The 16,951-nt window shown below is 44.7% G+C and overlaps 1 protein-coding gene across 1 annotated transcript in view; it reads right to left on the bottom strand.

Moving 5' to 3' along the window:
• Positions 1–16,951, bottom strand: part of SLCO2A1 (solute carrier organic anion transporter family member 2A1) — an 82,451-nt gene that overhangs the window by 25,204 nt on the left and 40,296 nt on the right. The window contains exon 3 of the mRNA XM_043595368.1: positions 15,393–15,555. Coding sequence (XP_043451303.1) covers positions 15,393–15,555 — 163 coding nt within the window. The remainder of the gene's footprint in view (positions 1–15,392; positions 15,556–16,951) is intronic.

Raw genomic sequence — 16,951 nt, 5'->3', positions numbered from 1 at the left:
AGAGACAGACATAGTGTGAGCTTCCCAAGAACTCATGCCTGGGACTTTCTGCAGTGGGTAGTCATGGCCAGCTTGCTCTGGTGAGAGCAGAGTCTTCTAGAATTTAGACCATTAGGCTTTTCTCTTAAAAACCTAGAGGACAGGGGTTGGTGAATCCAAGGGCTGGAAGAAGGGGGAGGAAAAGACCTTGTATCAGAAGACTTTGGCACAACTGGGAGTGGTGGGGGAGCTCGGTTTTCTTCACCTCACTCCATCCCTCTCCTCCCTAGAGTGGATTTCTCAGCTTCCTTCAGGAGCTCAGGCCCATGTGAAGGAGAGAGAGCAACCTCTCCCCATTTCGCAAGCATTCCAGAAAAGGCCCTATACCCAGTTACTCTCCATTGACTTATGGAAACACATCACCCTCCTCTTCCAGTGTTGCTAGCTCCAATCTTCCCACCGTGTCAAATCCGGTGGTAAGGTCAGAAAAATGCCTGCCTCTTCCAGTCACCGCAGACTCCAGAGGCTGCCTGCCCACCCAAGGTCACTTTCCTCCATCTTGGAGGGCCCTGGGAAAGGGAGGGAGGGGAGTCTTCATTAGAGGGATGTCAGTCTGTTTCTCATCTTCCCTGAGGCAGACTTCTGGAAGGCTCAAGTTCATCAGAGCACATTCTTTTCCCACAAGACACCAGAAGTCTGGCTGTGCCAGTTTTCACAGGGCTGTGAAATGCTAACTAGAAACAGGCTGGGACCTCTCCCCTCCTCCAGCTACCCCAGCACAACCCCAGCTGCACGTGAGTCAACCCTCTGACTCATTCCACAATATAAATGCAGAGTTTCAGTTCTAATTTCTAGACCTCTCAGTGGGTTTGGAAAGATAGGGGACTGTGGGAAGAAGGTCCACTTCCCCAGAATGGAACCCATAAAGACAGGGCAAATCTGGGCAGACCTAGGTCTAGCCACTCCATTGTCCAAGGACACACGTTCCAGGTGTGGCCAGCCTGAGGTCAGGCTCCCAAGCACATAAAGATCTGAAACTGGGTCCAAGAGAAGCCTAGAAGGGTCAAGCAACACAGGAAGGCCATGGCAAATGGGGCTTTCCTTTGATCATTTCATCATTCTGGTAGAGGAAAGAGAGAGTTCTTCTGGGAAACAGGAAACAGAACAGCAGCAGTGAGTCCTCCTTCAAGTCATTTCCTTGAAAGCCACACATTACCTCCCTGCTCAGAAGATGGCGTGGCTTTGGGTGAGTAGAGTCAAGTGAGGAGGAGGTTAACAAGACCCAAGTCTCAGATGCAATCCATAAGAGAATAAGAGGGAAAGGTAGGAAGGTGCTTCCAGAGAGTTTTCTGGAAACATAGCCAAGGTGCAAGGCCTCAGACTATCAGCAAACTCCTGGAACTTCATTCAGAATGTTCCACTCTGAAGGACCTATTTCCCCATCCTCCTAAATTCAGCTACTCAAGTTCTTCCCGAAACTCTGGCAACACCCACCATCAGGCCTGGAACAGACTGTCCCAAACCTGGTCCATGATTCGAGATCTCAAAGCGGTTTGCAAAGTGGGTTGTTCACACGTCAGAAGTGATTAGATTCTCAGTGGAGTTCTCAAAGCCTTATTAATCTGTAAATACCCCTGTAGTAATATGTGGTCTATTCCCATTAGACTGACTTTCATTTTGGGAAACTAGGAGAACATATTCTTCTGCACCAGCAGAAAACAAAAGAGTTAGGGTTGAAAGCCTGAGTCACATCATGGGGCAATGGAAGGAATTCACATTTTGGAGACAGATAAACTAAGTTCAAATCTTGGTTCCACTGCTCACTGGTTGGGGGACCTCTCAGAACCTCAACGTCTTCATCTTCAAAATAGACATAATAATAATACCTACCTTGTAATGTTATATTAGGATTAAAAATAATGAGTATATATCATAACCTGGGGCATAGGGATCACATAAAATCAATTTTCAACCAAAGGGGTCAGAAGCTTTAAGAAATTTAAAGGGAAAAGGGAGATGGCAGAACTCTGGGGACAGGCAATAATGCCCAAGTTTCTAAGAACTTGGGGACTGGGTCTAGAAACCAGAGACAAGTAAGATCAGTGCTGATCACTGGCAGTGGATAGACTATAATAAAGGAGCTGCTTGAAAGGTTTCCTCTCTGTGAAGGAAAAGAGAGCTTGAGGGAGGAAAAGGAGAATATTCTTGTGTTCTGCTCTCAGACTGTTCCCAAAACTAGTTCTGAGGCTGAGGCTGGGCACCCCTTCCCACACAGCCACCCTGGCACTAGAGGGGCCCTGGGGAAAATGCCATGTGACCAATGAGCTGCATTGAAAGGGCAGGTCCACTGCACATTATACTGCAGGCAAGGGGCTTACCCCACCCATACCTTTGCCCCTGCACCCTGAGGAATTGCCACCAGGCCAAGGAAGGAGGCATCACCCGGCTTGGCTTGTCATCAAAACTGTTTCTTAGTGGATAGGAAGGAAGGAAAATATACCTCAATGAGCAGGATGGTGGCTCGAAGTCATTTAATTTTAATTCTGGAAGAGATGTGCACTTACTATGCACCCTCCAACTGGGAATGAAGCAGAACTTATTATTCACAGATTTATTCAGTAGGCTGATGAGGAGCTCTTTGGAAAAAAAAAAGTGATTAGCTGAGCCAACATGAGTTCATCAAGAGTCAGCCATGCCAAACCAACCTCATTTCCTTTGTTAGTGGGGCTCCCAGACCAGCAGGAAGTTGTAACATGGTGTTACTTGACTGGAGGAAGCCTTTTGACAAAGCCTGTCATAATATCCTGGTAGACAAGATGCGGACACGTGGCTGGAGAGTCCTCTGGGGAGAACTGGCCCGAAGCATGCCCAGGGCAGGCATCAATGGGCCAGTGTGACCCAGAAGATGGTGGCCCTAACTGCCCACAACTCAACACTGTTGTCATGGCCTGGGGTGAAAGCAGGAACAGCTGACAAATTGTGAATGACACAAAGCTGGGAAGAATGGTTAACAAGATAGTCCAAAGCCTGAAAGCTCAAAATTAGGTCTGAGGGTATAAAGTGGGGCTGCAACCAAAGAGAACAAATCTAATAGAGTCAGTTTGGGCTGTTATACCAAAGTGTCATAGACTGGGTGGCTTGTAAATAACAGACATTTATTACAGTTCTGGAAGCTGGCAGTCTGCGATCAGGGAGCCAGCACAGATATGTTCTAACAAGAGCTTCTTCTGGGTGGCAGACTGCTGACTTCTATGTCCTCACAAGGCAGAAAGAGAGTGAGGGAGTTCTCTGATGTCTTATAAGCACTCTGATCCCATTCATGAGGGCACGACCCTTGTGACCTAATCACCTCCCAAAGGCGCCACCTCCTAACACCATCATGTTGGTCCTGACTTCTCTTTGCTGTTCTCCCGTTAGATCTGAGCCTCACATCCTTTCTGATGGTGGCCAATCCGAGCTCTGAACCCTGAAAATTCCTCTTGTCCCTGAGAGAAAGAAACTGCTCTTGCTGGTTTCCTGCCTCCTAGTGGGTAGCACACTGCCCAAATGTGCCTGGTGATTCCCATTTCAAGCCTTTGGGCCACAGGAGGTGTCTGGGTACCGCCAGAAGTTCTGCTCTACCAGGTGTGGCAAGAAGAGCAGAAAGTTCCTCCCTGTGTCCCCCAGGGATCCTTAGGGAGCCCCAGGCCTCCTGCAGGAGAGATCAATGGTTTCTTCAAACCATATACTCCAGCAGGACAGGGGCCTGCACTCTTTCTGTGGGGCTACCTCTCACTCCCTAACAGTTTTCCTGGGGTGCCCAAAGCCAGTAGAATTGTAACCAGCCTTTCTTTTCTACTCCATGTGCTGACTCTCCCAAGGAGACCCTCCAAGCCCCCCACCACACCTAAGGGATCCTGCAGAAGTGACTCCTCCCTGGAGCAGGATGCAGGATACAACTTACAGGATACAGCTCACCCGGCCCCAAGCACGGCTGCCACCCCAGCCTCATTCCTGAATGGGGGAAATGACTAAACAAGCCCTGAGGGCCTGACGGGGAGGGGGAGCCAAGCTCAGGTCCCTACTCAGACCTCAGCCGGAGACCCAGGAGAACAGGGGGTCTCATTTCCAGGCTGGCCAAGGTTGGGGGCGGGAATTGTGGCTTGCCCACAAAACAGATGGGAAGAAAGCCTGACAGAGTCGACTACTCTCATATCAACTGCTTGGGCCTTTAGAGAGACCATGGTGCTATTGCCATGGAGATGACCCATTCGCTCCTTCCCCTAATGTCCAACACTGCAGCTTAGCATTCTCTATCACTTCTCCACAGTGGTTTCTACTCTTTCCTGCACTCCGCAGTAAAGAATGTTCCACATCAAATCTCATTAGTTTTTGTCGGGCTCATCTGTTTGGGGCTGTTTTTTCCTCAGTTGATTTAATAACCCCCATGTGTTTTGTGATTTCTCCCCTCTTGTTGTTTTCTCTTTCTTTTCAGGTTAAATAGATCCAACTGCGCCAACTGCCCACCCACTCATGCCCCCCAACACACACACACACACACACACACACTTACACCTCCCCCCATATGCCCCCCACCTCCACACCCCCTCCAACCCCTGCCACACACACTTTTCCCTCTCACGTATATCCCCATCTCCACCCCCCGCATATCCACACTGTTCCCCTACACCCTCTAAACACCTCCCCCACCTTTCTTCCCTTGCATATGGCTCCACCCCCACCTTTCCCATCTTCAAATACATCCACCTCCCCTCCACACCAGTACACCTCAACTCCCTACACATAAAACACCTCCCTCCCCTCCACACCTATACACAATTACCCCACAAACACACTCATACTTCCCGTCTACCCCGCACAGCTTCTGAGCATACCCATCTCACACTACAGCTGGGTGTTCCCCCACTGAACACTCCTAAGCTGGTCTGCCATGAGCAGCTCTCCCAGCGGAAGGGCGCTGCATGGCTCCCACCATTCAGTGGAGTGCATTCTGCTCTGGGGGTTGGGGAGCTCATTCGAAGCCTTGCTTATCATCCACTGAGCAAGGGGCACAGTCACTCAGGACCCAGAAGCTTCCCCTCCTTACACCTCCTTCCCACCCTCCTTCTCAGGGATGAATGAGCCTGGGTGAGGGGCTGGCACATTTATGAATAAAGGACTAGAAAATGACTCTTCCCTTTCTTTTCTTGACTGCTCCAAAAATACAATCCAACCCCCACCTCTTATCTTACAGGAAACTCCTTGCCTGTGTGCATCCATTGTCTGTGTAGGGGCCCACTTCCCTCTGGACTTGGCCCAGGAGCCTTCAGAGGTTACACCTCGTCCTGCCAGACTCTGGTTTCCGAAGACTCCTCTCTTATCTCCTGAGAGAATTGGTGTCACATTGGCCTGTTTCCCATCTACCAAAACCTTGCTGCGCCTTCCAGAAGTGGTCTTGGAGGTTTGGCTGGGTAGCTAGTCTTTTCTCTAAAGTCGCCAGGGCACATTTCCGGACCCCTCTGACATTTAGAAAATCTAAACATTCATAAATGTCTGCCTGGCCTTTTTAAAATTAGCAATTAGTTGTTAAAGGTCTCCATGATTTCCACAATGTTCAGCCCCTCTTTTTTTTTTTTTTCCTAAAATACATAGTTACTCTTCATTTCCCATGTTCATTTCTGGAGTAGCTTTGCTCCAAGGAGACGAAATCAGCAATCAGGACATAATAGGTCTGGGGGTCATTACTCATGAGTAACAAATTTCAAATGTCACAACAAGGGCAGGCCAAGGAAAATGTGCTGGACAGCTAACACAGGCCAGGCACTTCACCTATACTATCTTGTATTGATTTTGCCCCCAGGACACCCTGAAAGTGAAGGTATTATGGGTTCTATTTTACAGACAAGGAAACCGAGGTTCAGAAAGTTAAAGTAGGAGCTTGGCAAGTAGATGGCTTAGCCATTTAAATGTTGAAGTCCATGCTCTCTCCATAATACCAGGCTGCTCTAACTGAGGGTCTGGGAAGAGGGCAGAAAAGCAGCCTAAGCTTCAACTAAGAGGAATCCTACTGACTCACATATGGAGGATGCAGCAGGGACTAGGTTGAGGGACAAGCCCTGCTCTGAGCCAGAGCAGAAGACCTACAGTGAGGACCGGGGGGAAGCTGCCTTCGAAGCCCCCAGGACAACAGGCCCATCAGTCATGAGCTGTGAGACTCTGCTCACCACAGGAAGCAGCCCCCCCCCCCATTTGTGACCCTAGTTTAACCAGCATAATACATATCTTGTCCCCACCAAATTCTGAGCATGCATTTTCCCAGCCCTTGAAGCCCTGTGAGCGAGGGTCCATTCCATGTAGGGAGGAACTGAGCCTCAGAGCTGTGGAGGAGGTTGCCTGGGCGGCACTGTGAGGGAGTGTCAAATCCCGAGGACTGCCTGACTCCGGAACACCACTCAGGGTGGTGCATTTAATAAAATTCATTTGTTCCTGATCGCCTTGCATAATTCAAAACTAAAGTTCCCGTAGGAATGCATTTGAAATAGGAGTCGCATTTCAAACTTTTCCCATGAAGTAAGACTTTCTGAATATTTTCATTTGCACATTTTAGCACAGCGCCTGCCCATGCTGCACTGAAGCCCAGCACACAGCCCCTGATAGATCCGATGGATGTGGCTCCTGAGCCAAAGTCCTCCTCATCCCACCTCCTGGCACTGGGAAGATGCCCTGAAGGTGGCTCTGCCCTAGCACTTCCAGCTGCTGCTCTGAACCCAGCCAGAGTAAGGGAGACTGCTGGCCTCACCATCGCAGATAGAATTTACACACACAAAATGAGCAACGACAAAGAAAAAGTTTCCTCTACTGGCCTGAGATTCCTCCCCACAGGCTGAGAGGCAAGCTGTGGTCCCTGTCCCCATGCCCTTCAGTCCCCTTTCACTGGAGTTTGGCTAAGAGCACTGAGGTCAAGGAGGGAATGGCAGAGTGAACTCTGAGCAGGGAAGATCTTGGTGGGCTGAACCCCAGCCAACGGACCATCCTTAACAAGGAGCAGAGTGACTGCTTTCAGAGGCCCGCCTGTCTCTAACCACCCTCTGTGGTGGCTTCTCTGTGCGAAGGAAATGCCACTGGTATGTGGCCCAGGCTGCAGGCAGCCAACCCACCAACCCATGGTGTGTGGTGCCTGGCAGGAAGCCCTCCCATCAGTCTGGCCCCCGTGCCCCAGGCTCCCTTGCTGATTTCATCAACACAGTCCTCATGCTGGTGGGGAAGGGCAGGGACACTGGGTCTGGAGTGGGCTTGGCACACAGCTCCTTGGGAGGGTGGCCAGGAACGCCTGACTCTCCTTCAGAGCTGGCCTCAAACCCCTTGTCTAGACTGAGGAGGAGAAAGAGCATGGTAGAACCCCTAGATTTGGTTCTGTCTTCCTCCTGGACCTACTTGAAAGATTCACTCCCTACACAGTCCAAATAGACACAAGGCCACAATATGTTCATGATAAAAGATTAGTTCACTGGTGATTTATGTAGAAATCTAAAATATTCCCATGATCAGAACCCAACAGACATCTCATCACTAGATGCTATTATTCCTGTTCCATTCTTTTTCCAATCCAGCCACCTGTCTCTCTCTACCATAGGTCTCACAACCTATAAAGGAATCCCTTCTATCATTCTAAGTGATTCACCTCTCGAATCTGACCTCCACATATAACAAAAAAGCCTGGTATTTAAGCAAACAAAAATCAGTTGTCCCTTGGCCTATTTTCTGATGGCTCATTTATCTTCAGACATCTTGAATTCCAATACAGCGGGCCAAGGATGAGCATTTGTGGATTGGCCTCTCACTGCTGTTCATCACAAAACCACTGTCCCTTCTTACATCCCTGAAAAGAAGTGCAAATTTATCCCAAGCCAATAAATTATCATAAAATTAGCACCAAAGCAGGGTTGTTCCTGGTGTGCCAAGTGAATACAAATGCAAAACCACTTTGTAAGGCTATTTCCCAACCAAGAACACACAAATTTCTGCAGAAGAAAAAAATCCCAGTGCAAATGACCCCACAGCCAAACATGACAGAACACACAGGAAATAAGCCACTGTGAACAAGAACAAGCAAACACAAAAATGGGAGGATTAGCATTCCCAAAACTTCAGCTAATGGACTGAAAAAGACTATAAAATTAAAATGTTTAAAATAACTCAAGAGACCTAAATAAAAATATAAATCATAAGTAAATATCAAAAACCATGAAGATCGAGCAGATAGATTTGAAAAACTATCATAATAACTTTTGGAAGTTAGCAAAATATATAGAGCCATTAAGATATATAATGTATACTAGGAGTTGGACATCAGATGAAGAGAGTGGGAGGGATACTAAGTGAACAGGAAGACATATCTGAGGAAATCACAAAGGAAGCAGCTTAGATGAATAAGGCACTTGAAACTATGAAAGATGAGAGACAAGGAGAACGGGAATAAAAATATATATATTTATGGATCTTTAGAGGAAAGAACGGAGAAATAGGGCCATGCAATATGCAATATCAGGAACATTCTTGACTGAAAAATTTTCAGAATCAAAGAAAAACTTTAATCTTCAAAAGAAACAGCACATTGAACTTCAAAATAGACATGAAAAATTAGCTTATGTTTAGACACTGTATGGTACACATGCAATACCACAAAAAAGAGAGAAAAATCTTAAAGACAACTAGAGAGAAAAAATGGAATTCCTACAAAGGGATGACAATTTGACTGATGGAGAAGCCCCAATGAGAGAAGCCCGAAGACAGAGGCTTTGAAGTACCTTCAAAGCACTGAGAAAAAATAACAGTGAATTTAAAATCCTGCTTGCAGCTAAACTAAACTAACTAAACTACAATGTAAGAACAAGGGTAAAATTGTCATTTTCTGACATAGACTTAGATATTTTCTCATCCATGTGTCCACCTGAAAGTAATGCTAAAGAATATATTTCAGGAAAAAGGAAATTAAATCAACAGGGGGTAGGTGAAATGCAAGAAGCAATTGTGAGCAAAGAAACTGGTAAACGTGTGGGTAAATGTGCATAAGTGCTGACTTTATAAGTAACAACAATTATAATAATAATGAGCACTGGGGGGAGGTTAAAGACAGGCAGAACTAAAGTACTGGTCAACAAAAACATGGAAGATGGAAGAGGAGACCAAGTAGTAAAACATCCTAGCAACCTTACTTTGTTCTGTTGGAAAATAGAGACATTTGTCATCTTTAGAGTTTGTTAAATCACAGGTCAGTGTGAAAATGTGAGGGTAAGGGTGAGGCATACTGTGTTCATGGACTTGCCAACTGAGTAAACATGTCCATTATCCCCAAATTGATCTATGAATTTAATGCAATTTGAATAAAAATTCCAGAAGGATTTTTTTTAGATATACACAAACTGATTCTAAAATTTATATGGGAAGAAATAAGAATTGATAAAATAATTTCAAGAAAAATAAAATTGGAGGAATCACAGTACCCAATCTTAAGTCTCAAAACTATAAAACTGCCTCTTAATTATGATATAATGCTCTTCTTCATCTCTTGTTACAGTCTTTGTTTTGAAGTCTAGTTTGTCTAAGTATGGCTACTTCAGCTTTCTTTTGACGTCCATGAGCATGATAGATGGTTCTTCATCCCCTCACTTTCAATCTGCAGGTGGCTTTAGGTCTAAAATGAGTCTCTTGTAGGCAGCATATTGATAGATCTTGGTTTTTTATATGTTCTGATAACCTTATGTCTTTTGATTGGAGTATTTAATCCATTTACATTTAGAGTGATTATTAAAAGATATGAATTTAGTGCCATTGTGTTACCTGTAGATTTGGTGTTTCTGGTGATGTTCTCTGATCCTTTGTAATCATTGTTGCTTTGGTTGTCTTCCCTGCCCCCCCACCCCCTCCACTCAGAGAATCCCCACTAAACTTTCTTGCAGTGCTGGTTTAGTGGTCACAAACTCCTTTAGTTTCTGTTTGTCTGGGAAACTCTTTGTCTCTTCTTTTATTCTGTATGAACAGCCTTGTTGCATAAAGAATTCTTGGCTGCATATTTTTCCCATTCAGCACATTGAATATTTCCTGCCCCTCCTTTCTGGCCTTTCAAATTTCAGTGGATGGATCTGCTAATCTTATGTGTCTCCCCTTGTAGGTTAAGGACATTTTGTCCCCCGCTGTTTTCAAAATTCTCTCTTTATCTTTGTATTTTGCAGGTTTCACTATGATATGTCATGGTGTTAACCTGTTTTTGTTTATTTTGAGGGGAGTTCTCTGTGCCTCTTGGACTTGAATGCCTGTTTCCTTTCCCAGATTAGGGAAGTTGTCAGCTATAACTTGTTCAAATAAACCTTCTGCCCCCTTTCCCCACTCTTCTTCTTCTGGGACTCCTATGATACGGATAGTGTTTTGTTTCATAGAATCACTAAGTTCTCTATGTCTCTCCTCATGATCTAATAATTTTCTTGTCCTCTTTTTTTCAGCTTCATGATTTTGCATAATTTTATCTTCTATATCATCTATTCTCTCCTCTGCTTCTTCAATCCTCATTGTCATTGTATTCAGTCTGTATTGCATCTCAGTTATAGCATTCTATATTTCAGCCTGACTAGTTTTTAGGTCTTTGATCTCTGCAGCAAGGGTTTCTCTGGTGTCTTCTATGTTTTGGGAAGAATTCCCCATCTTGTTATTTTGGCTAAGTTTCTGTTGTTTGTGTGTTTTAAAGCTTGCTATGTTTCCAGCATGTAAGAGTAACGCTATATCAAAATCCAAAGGAAAACTCAGGCAGCAATCTCTTTGACCTCGGCCACAGCCAACTTCTTACTAAACATGTCACCAGAGGCAAGGAAAACAAAAGAAAACATGAACTACTGGGACTTCATCAAGATAAAAATCCTCTGCACAGTGAAGGAAACAATCAACAAAACTCAAAGGCAACTGACAGAATGGAAGAAGATATTTGCAAATGACATATCTGATAAAAGGTTAGTATCCAAAATCTATAAAGAACTTATCAAACTCAACATCAAAAAAAACAAACAAAAAAAAAAACAAACAAAACAAAAAACAAAAAACAAAAAACAACCCAGTAAAGAAATGGGCAGAAGACCTGAATAGACACTTTTCCAAAGAAGACATCCAGATGGCTAAGAAACACATGAAAAGATGCTCAATATCACTCATCAGCAGGGAAATACAAATCAAAACCGTGATACTACTTCACACCTCTCAGAATGGCTAAAATTAATAGCACAAGAAGCAACAGGTAGGGGTGAGGATGTAGAGAAAGGGGATGCCTCTTACACTACTGGTGGGAATGCAAACTGGTGTAGCCACTCTAGAGAACAGTATGGAGGTTTCTCAATAAACTAAAAATAGGGGCACCTAACTGGCTCAAGTGGTTAAGGGTCTGACTCTTGATTTCAGCTCAGGTCATGATCTCACAGTTCATGAGTTCTAGCCCTATATCAGGCTCTGTGCTTGCAGCGCAGAGCCTGCTTGGGATTCTTTCTCTCCCTCTCCCCCTCTGCTGCTCACATGTATGCTCTCTCTCTCTCAAAATAAATAAACATTTTTAAAAATTAAAAAAAATAAACCAACTAAAAATAGAACTACCCTATGATCCAGCAATTGCACTACTAGGTATTTACTCAAAGATACAAAAATAAAGATTCAAAGGGGTACATGCACCCAATGTTTATAGCAGCATTATCAACAATAGCCAAAGTATGGAGAAAGCTGAAATGCCCATCAAGTGATGAATGAATAGAGAAGATGTGTGGTGTGTGTGTGTGTGTGTGTGTGTGTGTGTGTGTGTATTCCATTTGCAATGAATTGGATGGAACTAGAATGTATTATGCTAAGCAAAATAAGTCAATCAGAGAAAGATCAATATCATATGATTTCACTCATATGTGGAATTTAAGAGACAAAGCAGATGAACATATGGGAAGGAGAGGAAAAAGAAAGAAAGGGAAACAGACCACAAGAGACTCTTAATGATAGAGAACAAACTGAGGGTTGATGGAAGGAGGTGGGTGGGAGATGGGCTAGATGGGTGATGGGCATTAAGGAGGGCACTTGTGATGAGCACTGGGGGTTGTATGTAGGTGATGAATCACTTAATTCTACTTCTGAAACCAATATTGCACTGTATATTAACGAATTAAAATTTAAATAATAAATGAATAAAATGTTAACCAATACAAAAAAACTATAAAACTACAATAATCACGACAGTGTGACAGTGGGAGAGAACAGACACAAAAACTAATGGAAAAGAATAGAAAGTCTAGAAAAAGACCCACACAAACATGACCAATTGATTTTTTTTTTAATGTAGCCTTCATGCCCAGCCCAGAGCCCAACACAGGGCTTGAACTCACAACCCAAGATCAAGATTTGAGCTGAGATCAAGAGTAGGGTGCTTAACCAACTGAGCCACCCAGGCCCTCCCATTGATTTTGGATAATGGTGCAAAAAATATTTAGTGGAGAAAAGACAGTCTTTTTTGACAAATGATACTAAAACAATTTAATATCCATATGCAAAAAGAAGGAAAGGAATCTTATAAAAAACTAACTCAAGTGGATCATAGATCTAAATATAAAGCTATACAATTTAAGGAAACATGGAAACACACACACACACACACACACACACACACACGAGAAAATCTTCCTGATCTGGGATTAGGCAAAGAGTTCTTAAATGTGCACCAAAAGCAAGATCCATTAAAGAGAAAGAATGATAAATTGTATTTCATCAAAATGAAAAACTTTTGCTTTGCAAATGACACTGTTAAAAGAATATAAAGGATGGGGCGCCTGGGTGACGCAGTTGGTTGAGCGTCCGACTTCAGCCAGGTCACGATCTCGCGGTCCGTGAGTTCAAGCCCCGCGTCGGGCTCTGGGCTGATGGCTCGGAGCCTGGAGCCTGTTTCCGATCCTGTGTCTCCCTCTCTCTCTGCCCCTCACCCATTCATGCTCTGTCTCTCTCTGTCCCAAAATAAATAAAAAACATTGAAAAAAAAAAAGAATATAAAGGAAAAGCTGAGGACTGGGAGAAAATATTTGCAAATCTGATGTCCAGTAAAGAATCTGTATTCAGAATGTATAAAGAACTCTCAAATTCAACCATAAGAAAACAAATAATTCAATTACAAAATGGGCAGAAGTCTTGAACAGACACCTCCCCCAAAAGAATACATGCCTGACAAATAAGCACATGAAAAGATGTTCAACATCATAAACTTATATTTACCAAAAAAACTATATGTAAATATTTACAGCAGCTCTATTTGTATTGGTGCAAACTGGAAACAATTCAAATGTCTTTCAACAGGTAAATGGATAAACTGTGGTAGAGCCATACAATGGAATACTATTAAGCCATAAAAAAGGAATGAACTGCTGATACGTGCAACAATGTAAGTGAATTTCAAATGTCTATGGTGCAGAAACAAATCTAGTTTCAAGATGTTATATGCTATATATTTCCATTTCTGTGATATTCTCAAAAGCCACAAATTATAGTGATGGAACTGGGCTAATAGTTGCAGTGGTTGGGGAGAGCATGACCGTAAAGGAATAGCATGATGGGGGTGTTGGAGTGATGGGACTGCTCTGTATTTTGACTGTGGTGGTTACACAATCTATAAATGTATTCACATTTATAGAACTGCGTGTCACCCCTAACACAAAGGCAATTTTACTCGCTAATAATTTTTTTTAATGTTTCAACATAAGGATAACTAATAATGTATACCTTCCAAACGAGTAGAAGAAAAAAAAAATAAGACTAAAGAAATAGGACATAACAGTAGAAGGAAGAAAAGTATACAAATAACGGGCTTAAGCACACCAACTACAGGAGAGTGGCCACCTCTGGGGAAGAAGTGAGGAGTCAAGAGGGTGTTAATGTCTTCTTTCTTTTTTGAAAAGGGGTATCTGGCAACCCAAGTGTCCATCAACAGGTGAGTGGATACATAAAATGTGTTGCATCCATCCAAGGGCATACTATTCAGCCACAAACAAATGAAGTTCTTGATACAAGTTCAATGTGGATAAATTTTGAAAACATGATGCAAATTGAAATAAGCCACGTACAAAAGGACACATATTGTATGATTCCACACATATTGTATGATTCCACTGATATGAAATATCTAGATTGGGCCAATTCATAGAGACAGAAAGCAGATTAGAGGTAACCAGGGGCTGCAGGGAGAGAAGAATTCGGAGTTACTGCTTAATCAGTACAGAGTGTCTGCTTAGGGTTGACGAAAAAGTTTTGGAAATAGTGGTGACAGTTGCACAATACCGTGAATGTAATGAATGCCACTGAATTGTACACTTCTATCAGTTAAGATGGCGTATTTTATGTTTTATATATACTTTATCACAATTTTAAAATAACATGCCAGAACTGCTGGATTGTACACTTCAATTTTTTTTATGTTTATTTTTGAGAGAGAGAGATAGAGCGTGAGCAGGGGAGGGACAGAGAGAGAGGGAGACACAGAATCTGAAGCAGGCTCCAGGTTCTGAGCTGTCAGCACAAAGCCCGACGCAGGGCTCAAACCCACGAACTGTGAGATCATGACCTGAGCCGAGGTCGGATGCTTAACTGACTGAGCCACCCAGGCTCCCCAAAAATAAAATAACTTTTTAAGAAAAGGGAACTCTTACTGGGCAATCGGGTGTTATTTAATGCCTCGTTCATTACTTGTGTAAAATTCTCCTACATCTCTCCTTATACTACAGGGCACATGGCTAAGAACCAGGGACTCCCTGTCTCAGAAAGGCCACTTGTCCAAGAATCGGGAGACCCAGGTCTGTCTCTCCCTAACTGACTGGTACCCTTGGGAAAGTTACTGGACAGCTTTGAGTGCCAACTTCTCATCTTAGACCTCTTCTCTCCCCTTCACAGGTGTCAAGGGGACTCCAATGAGATCACAGTATAAGCGTGTTGTGACCTCAAGAGTGATGGATGAATGTAAAATGTTGGGAAGTATTAAACACATGATCAAACATGCAGAAAATCCACAGATCTCATCATGGTCAATGCTTTGACCCTCCACAAGCCCATCACAGGCACTGCTCACAAGTGCCCCCACTTGTGTGCACTGGGTCATTCCTGGCACAAAGCACAGGGAATTACAGAGAATCACAGGGGGAGGTGAGCCACCAGCTTCACTCTCTGACCTCAGCAAGCCAGGGCTGCTCCAAAGTTCTTCATGATTCCATATGTTCTCACTTTCAGATGTGCTTTGGGGAGAAACAAAACAATGAAATCCAAGGATGCTTTCTGGTGGGAGGGGACAGCATGGCCCAGAATGGTATCCACTGCCCCAGTGGCATCCCAACCAACTTTGGTGAGATGCCCACTCCTTCCTTATCCTCTTGGAGGCCACTTACCAACACTGGCCAAGGTGTACTGGTAGGGCTCTGAGAGGAAGTGTGGAAGAGTGAGGACAAAGGCACCCGAAGCTAGGAGGAGACCCCCAATGCCAATCAGCCGTGGACGGTGCACCCGGCTGCCAAAGTAGCTGACGAAGATGATGAGGATGGCGTTGCTGATCTGCAGAGAGAGCAGAGGGGCTGAGTGAGACCTGAGACTCTGTCCCTACCCACCCACAGGGAAGACCTGACTGTACCTGGTCCAGGAAAAGCAGAGAGGTGAGAGGCCGCCCAGGGTCAGCCTTGCCCAGAGACCCTCACAGAGGGTCCAGCATGTGCTCTTTCAGAAAAGAAACCCTTTTCTATTGGCAGAAACCCTTACCAGCCTCAGCCTTCTGGACTAAACCAAGGGAAGTATCTAGAGACCATGTAAAGCTCACAGCCTAAATTTCAACCATCTTAGAACCAAATCTTTTGGGGGCAAAGTCCAAGGGAGCCTCCAGTTCTGGCTGGCTCCTATCAAAGCACATGTTCTCTAAATGCCCTAAAGGCTCTGGCTCGGTAGTCAGAAAATCACCAAGCAACGTGTGCTATCTCACTTCATCCTGGAACAACTCTCTCTTTATGACAAAAGTGGGGCTCAGAATATCAGACAACTTGCCCATGTTATGGGGTTAGGAGGTAGCTTGAGCAGGGACTACTGAATTTAAAGCACCCAGTCTTAGGTAGACTGGTCTCCTGTCTCTTGGAGCAGTGGGTTCCTGTCCCAGCACGTCTGCTACTAACCTGCTCCTGGCCCTCCTTGGGCTTACTTCCACTCCTGCTAGTGAGGGAGGAGGACCAAACCACCACCTGAGTTCCTTCCAGGCTGCAAACATCAGTAACTCCACATTCTTGGTGCTCCCTGGAAGGTGTGGTCTCTGAGCCCCACCCTGAGCCAGGGAAGGGAACTGAAGGCTCAGCCTGGGGAGCAGGGTCTCAAATGATAAAAGGGGTGCTAGCAGATCTTCTGACTACAACCCTATCCAAAGAGATGTCCTCTGCCCCAGAATGTAAGCTCACCTGGACTGGAGGAGCCTTAAATGCCAGCACTCACAGCCCTGCCCTATCCACACCACAGTCTTCTGGCTGGAAAAGCATGCACTCCTGTCTCAGGAAATAGGGGTCAGAGTCTTGCTACATGGCTCTTGCCAAACCACCAACTGGCCAATTCTCAGTTTTCTTCTTACGTGACATCTCAGCACCATGTGATTCCAGTGACCATTTCTTTCTCCCTGAAACACTTCTTTCACTGAGTTTCCAGGACACCCACCTTCTAGTTTTCTTCTCCTGGGGGCTCCTTCTCCATTTCCTTAGCTGGTTCCTCCTTGCTCCCCTGAACTCTCGACTCTGCTCTTGTCTTGGTGACCTTACCTGGTCCCATGGCTTTACATGTTCTGTGTGTGCTTCTAATTCTCATAGGCTTAGCACACCCAAACCTCATGTCTCATCTTCCCCCATTCTCCCTCCACAGTCCTCCTCATCTCAGTCAATGGCATCTGCATCCCGCCAATGCCTCAAGCAAGACACCTGAGCAT

Source organism: Prionailurus bengalensis, chromosome C2 (genome assembly GCF_016509475.1).
Source record: "Prionailurus bengalensis isolate Pbe53 chromosome C2, Fcat_Pben_1.1_paternal_pri, whole genome shotgun sequence".
NCBI lineage: Eukaryota > Metazoa > Chordata > Mammalia > Carnivora > Felidae > Prionailurus > Prionailurus bengalensis.
The sequence above is the reverse complement of the archived record's forward strand: the minus strand, read 5'-3'. Positions and strand labels throughout refer to the sequence as shown.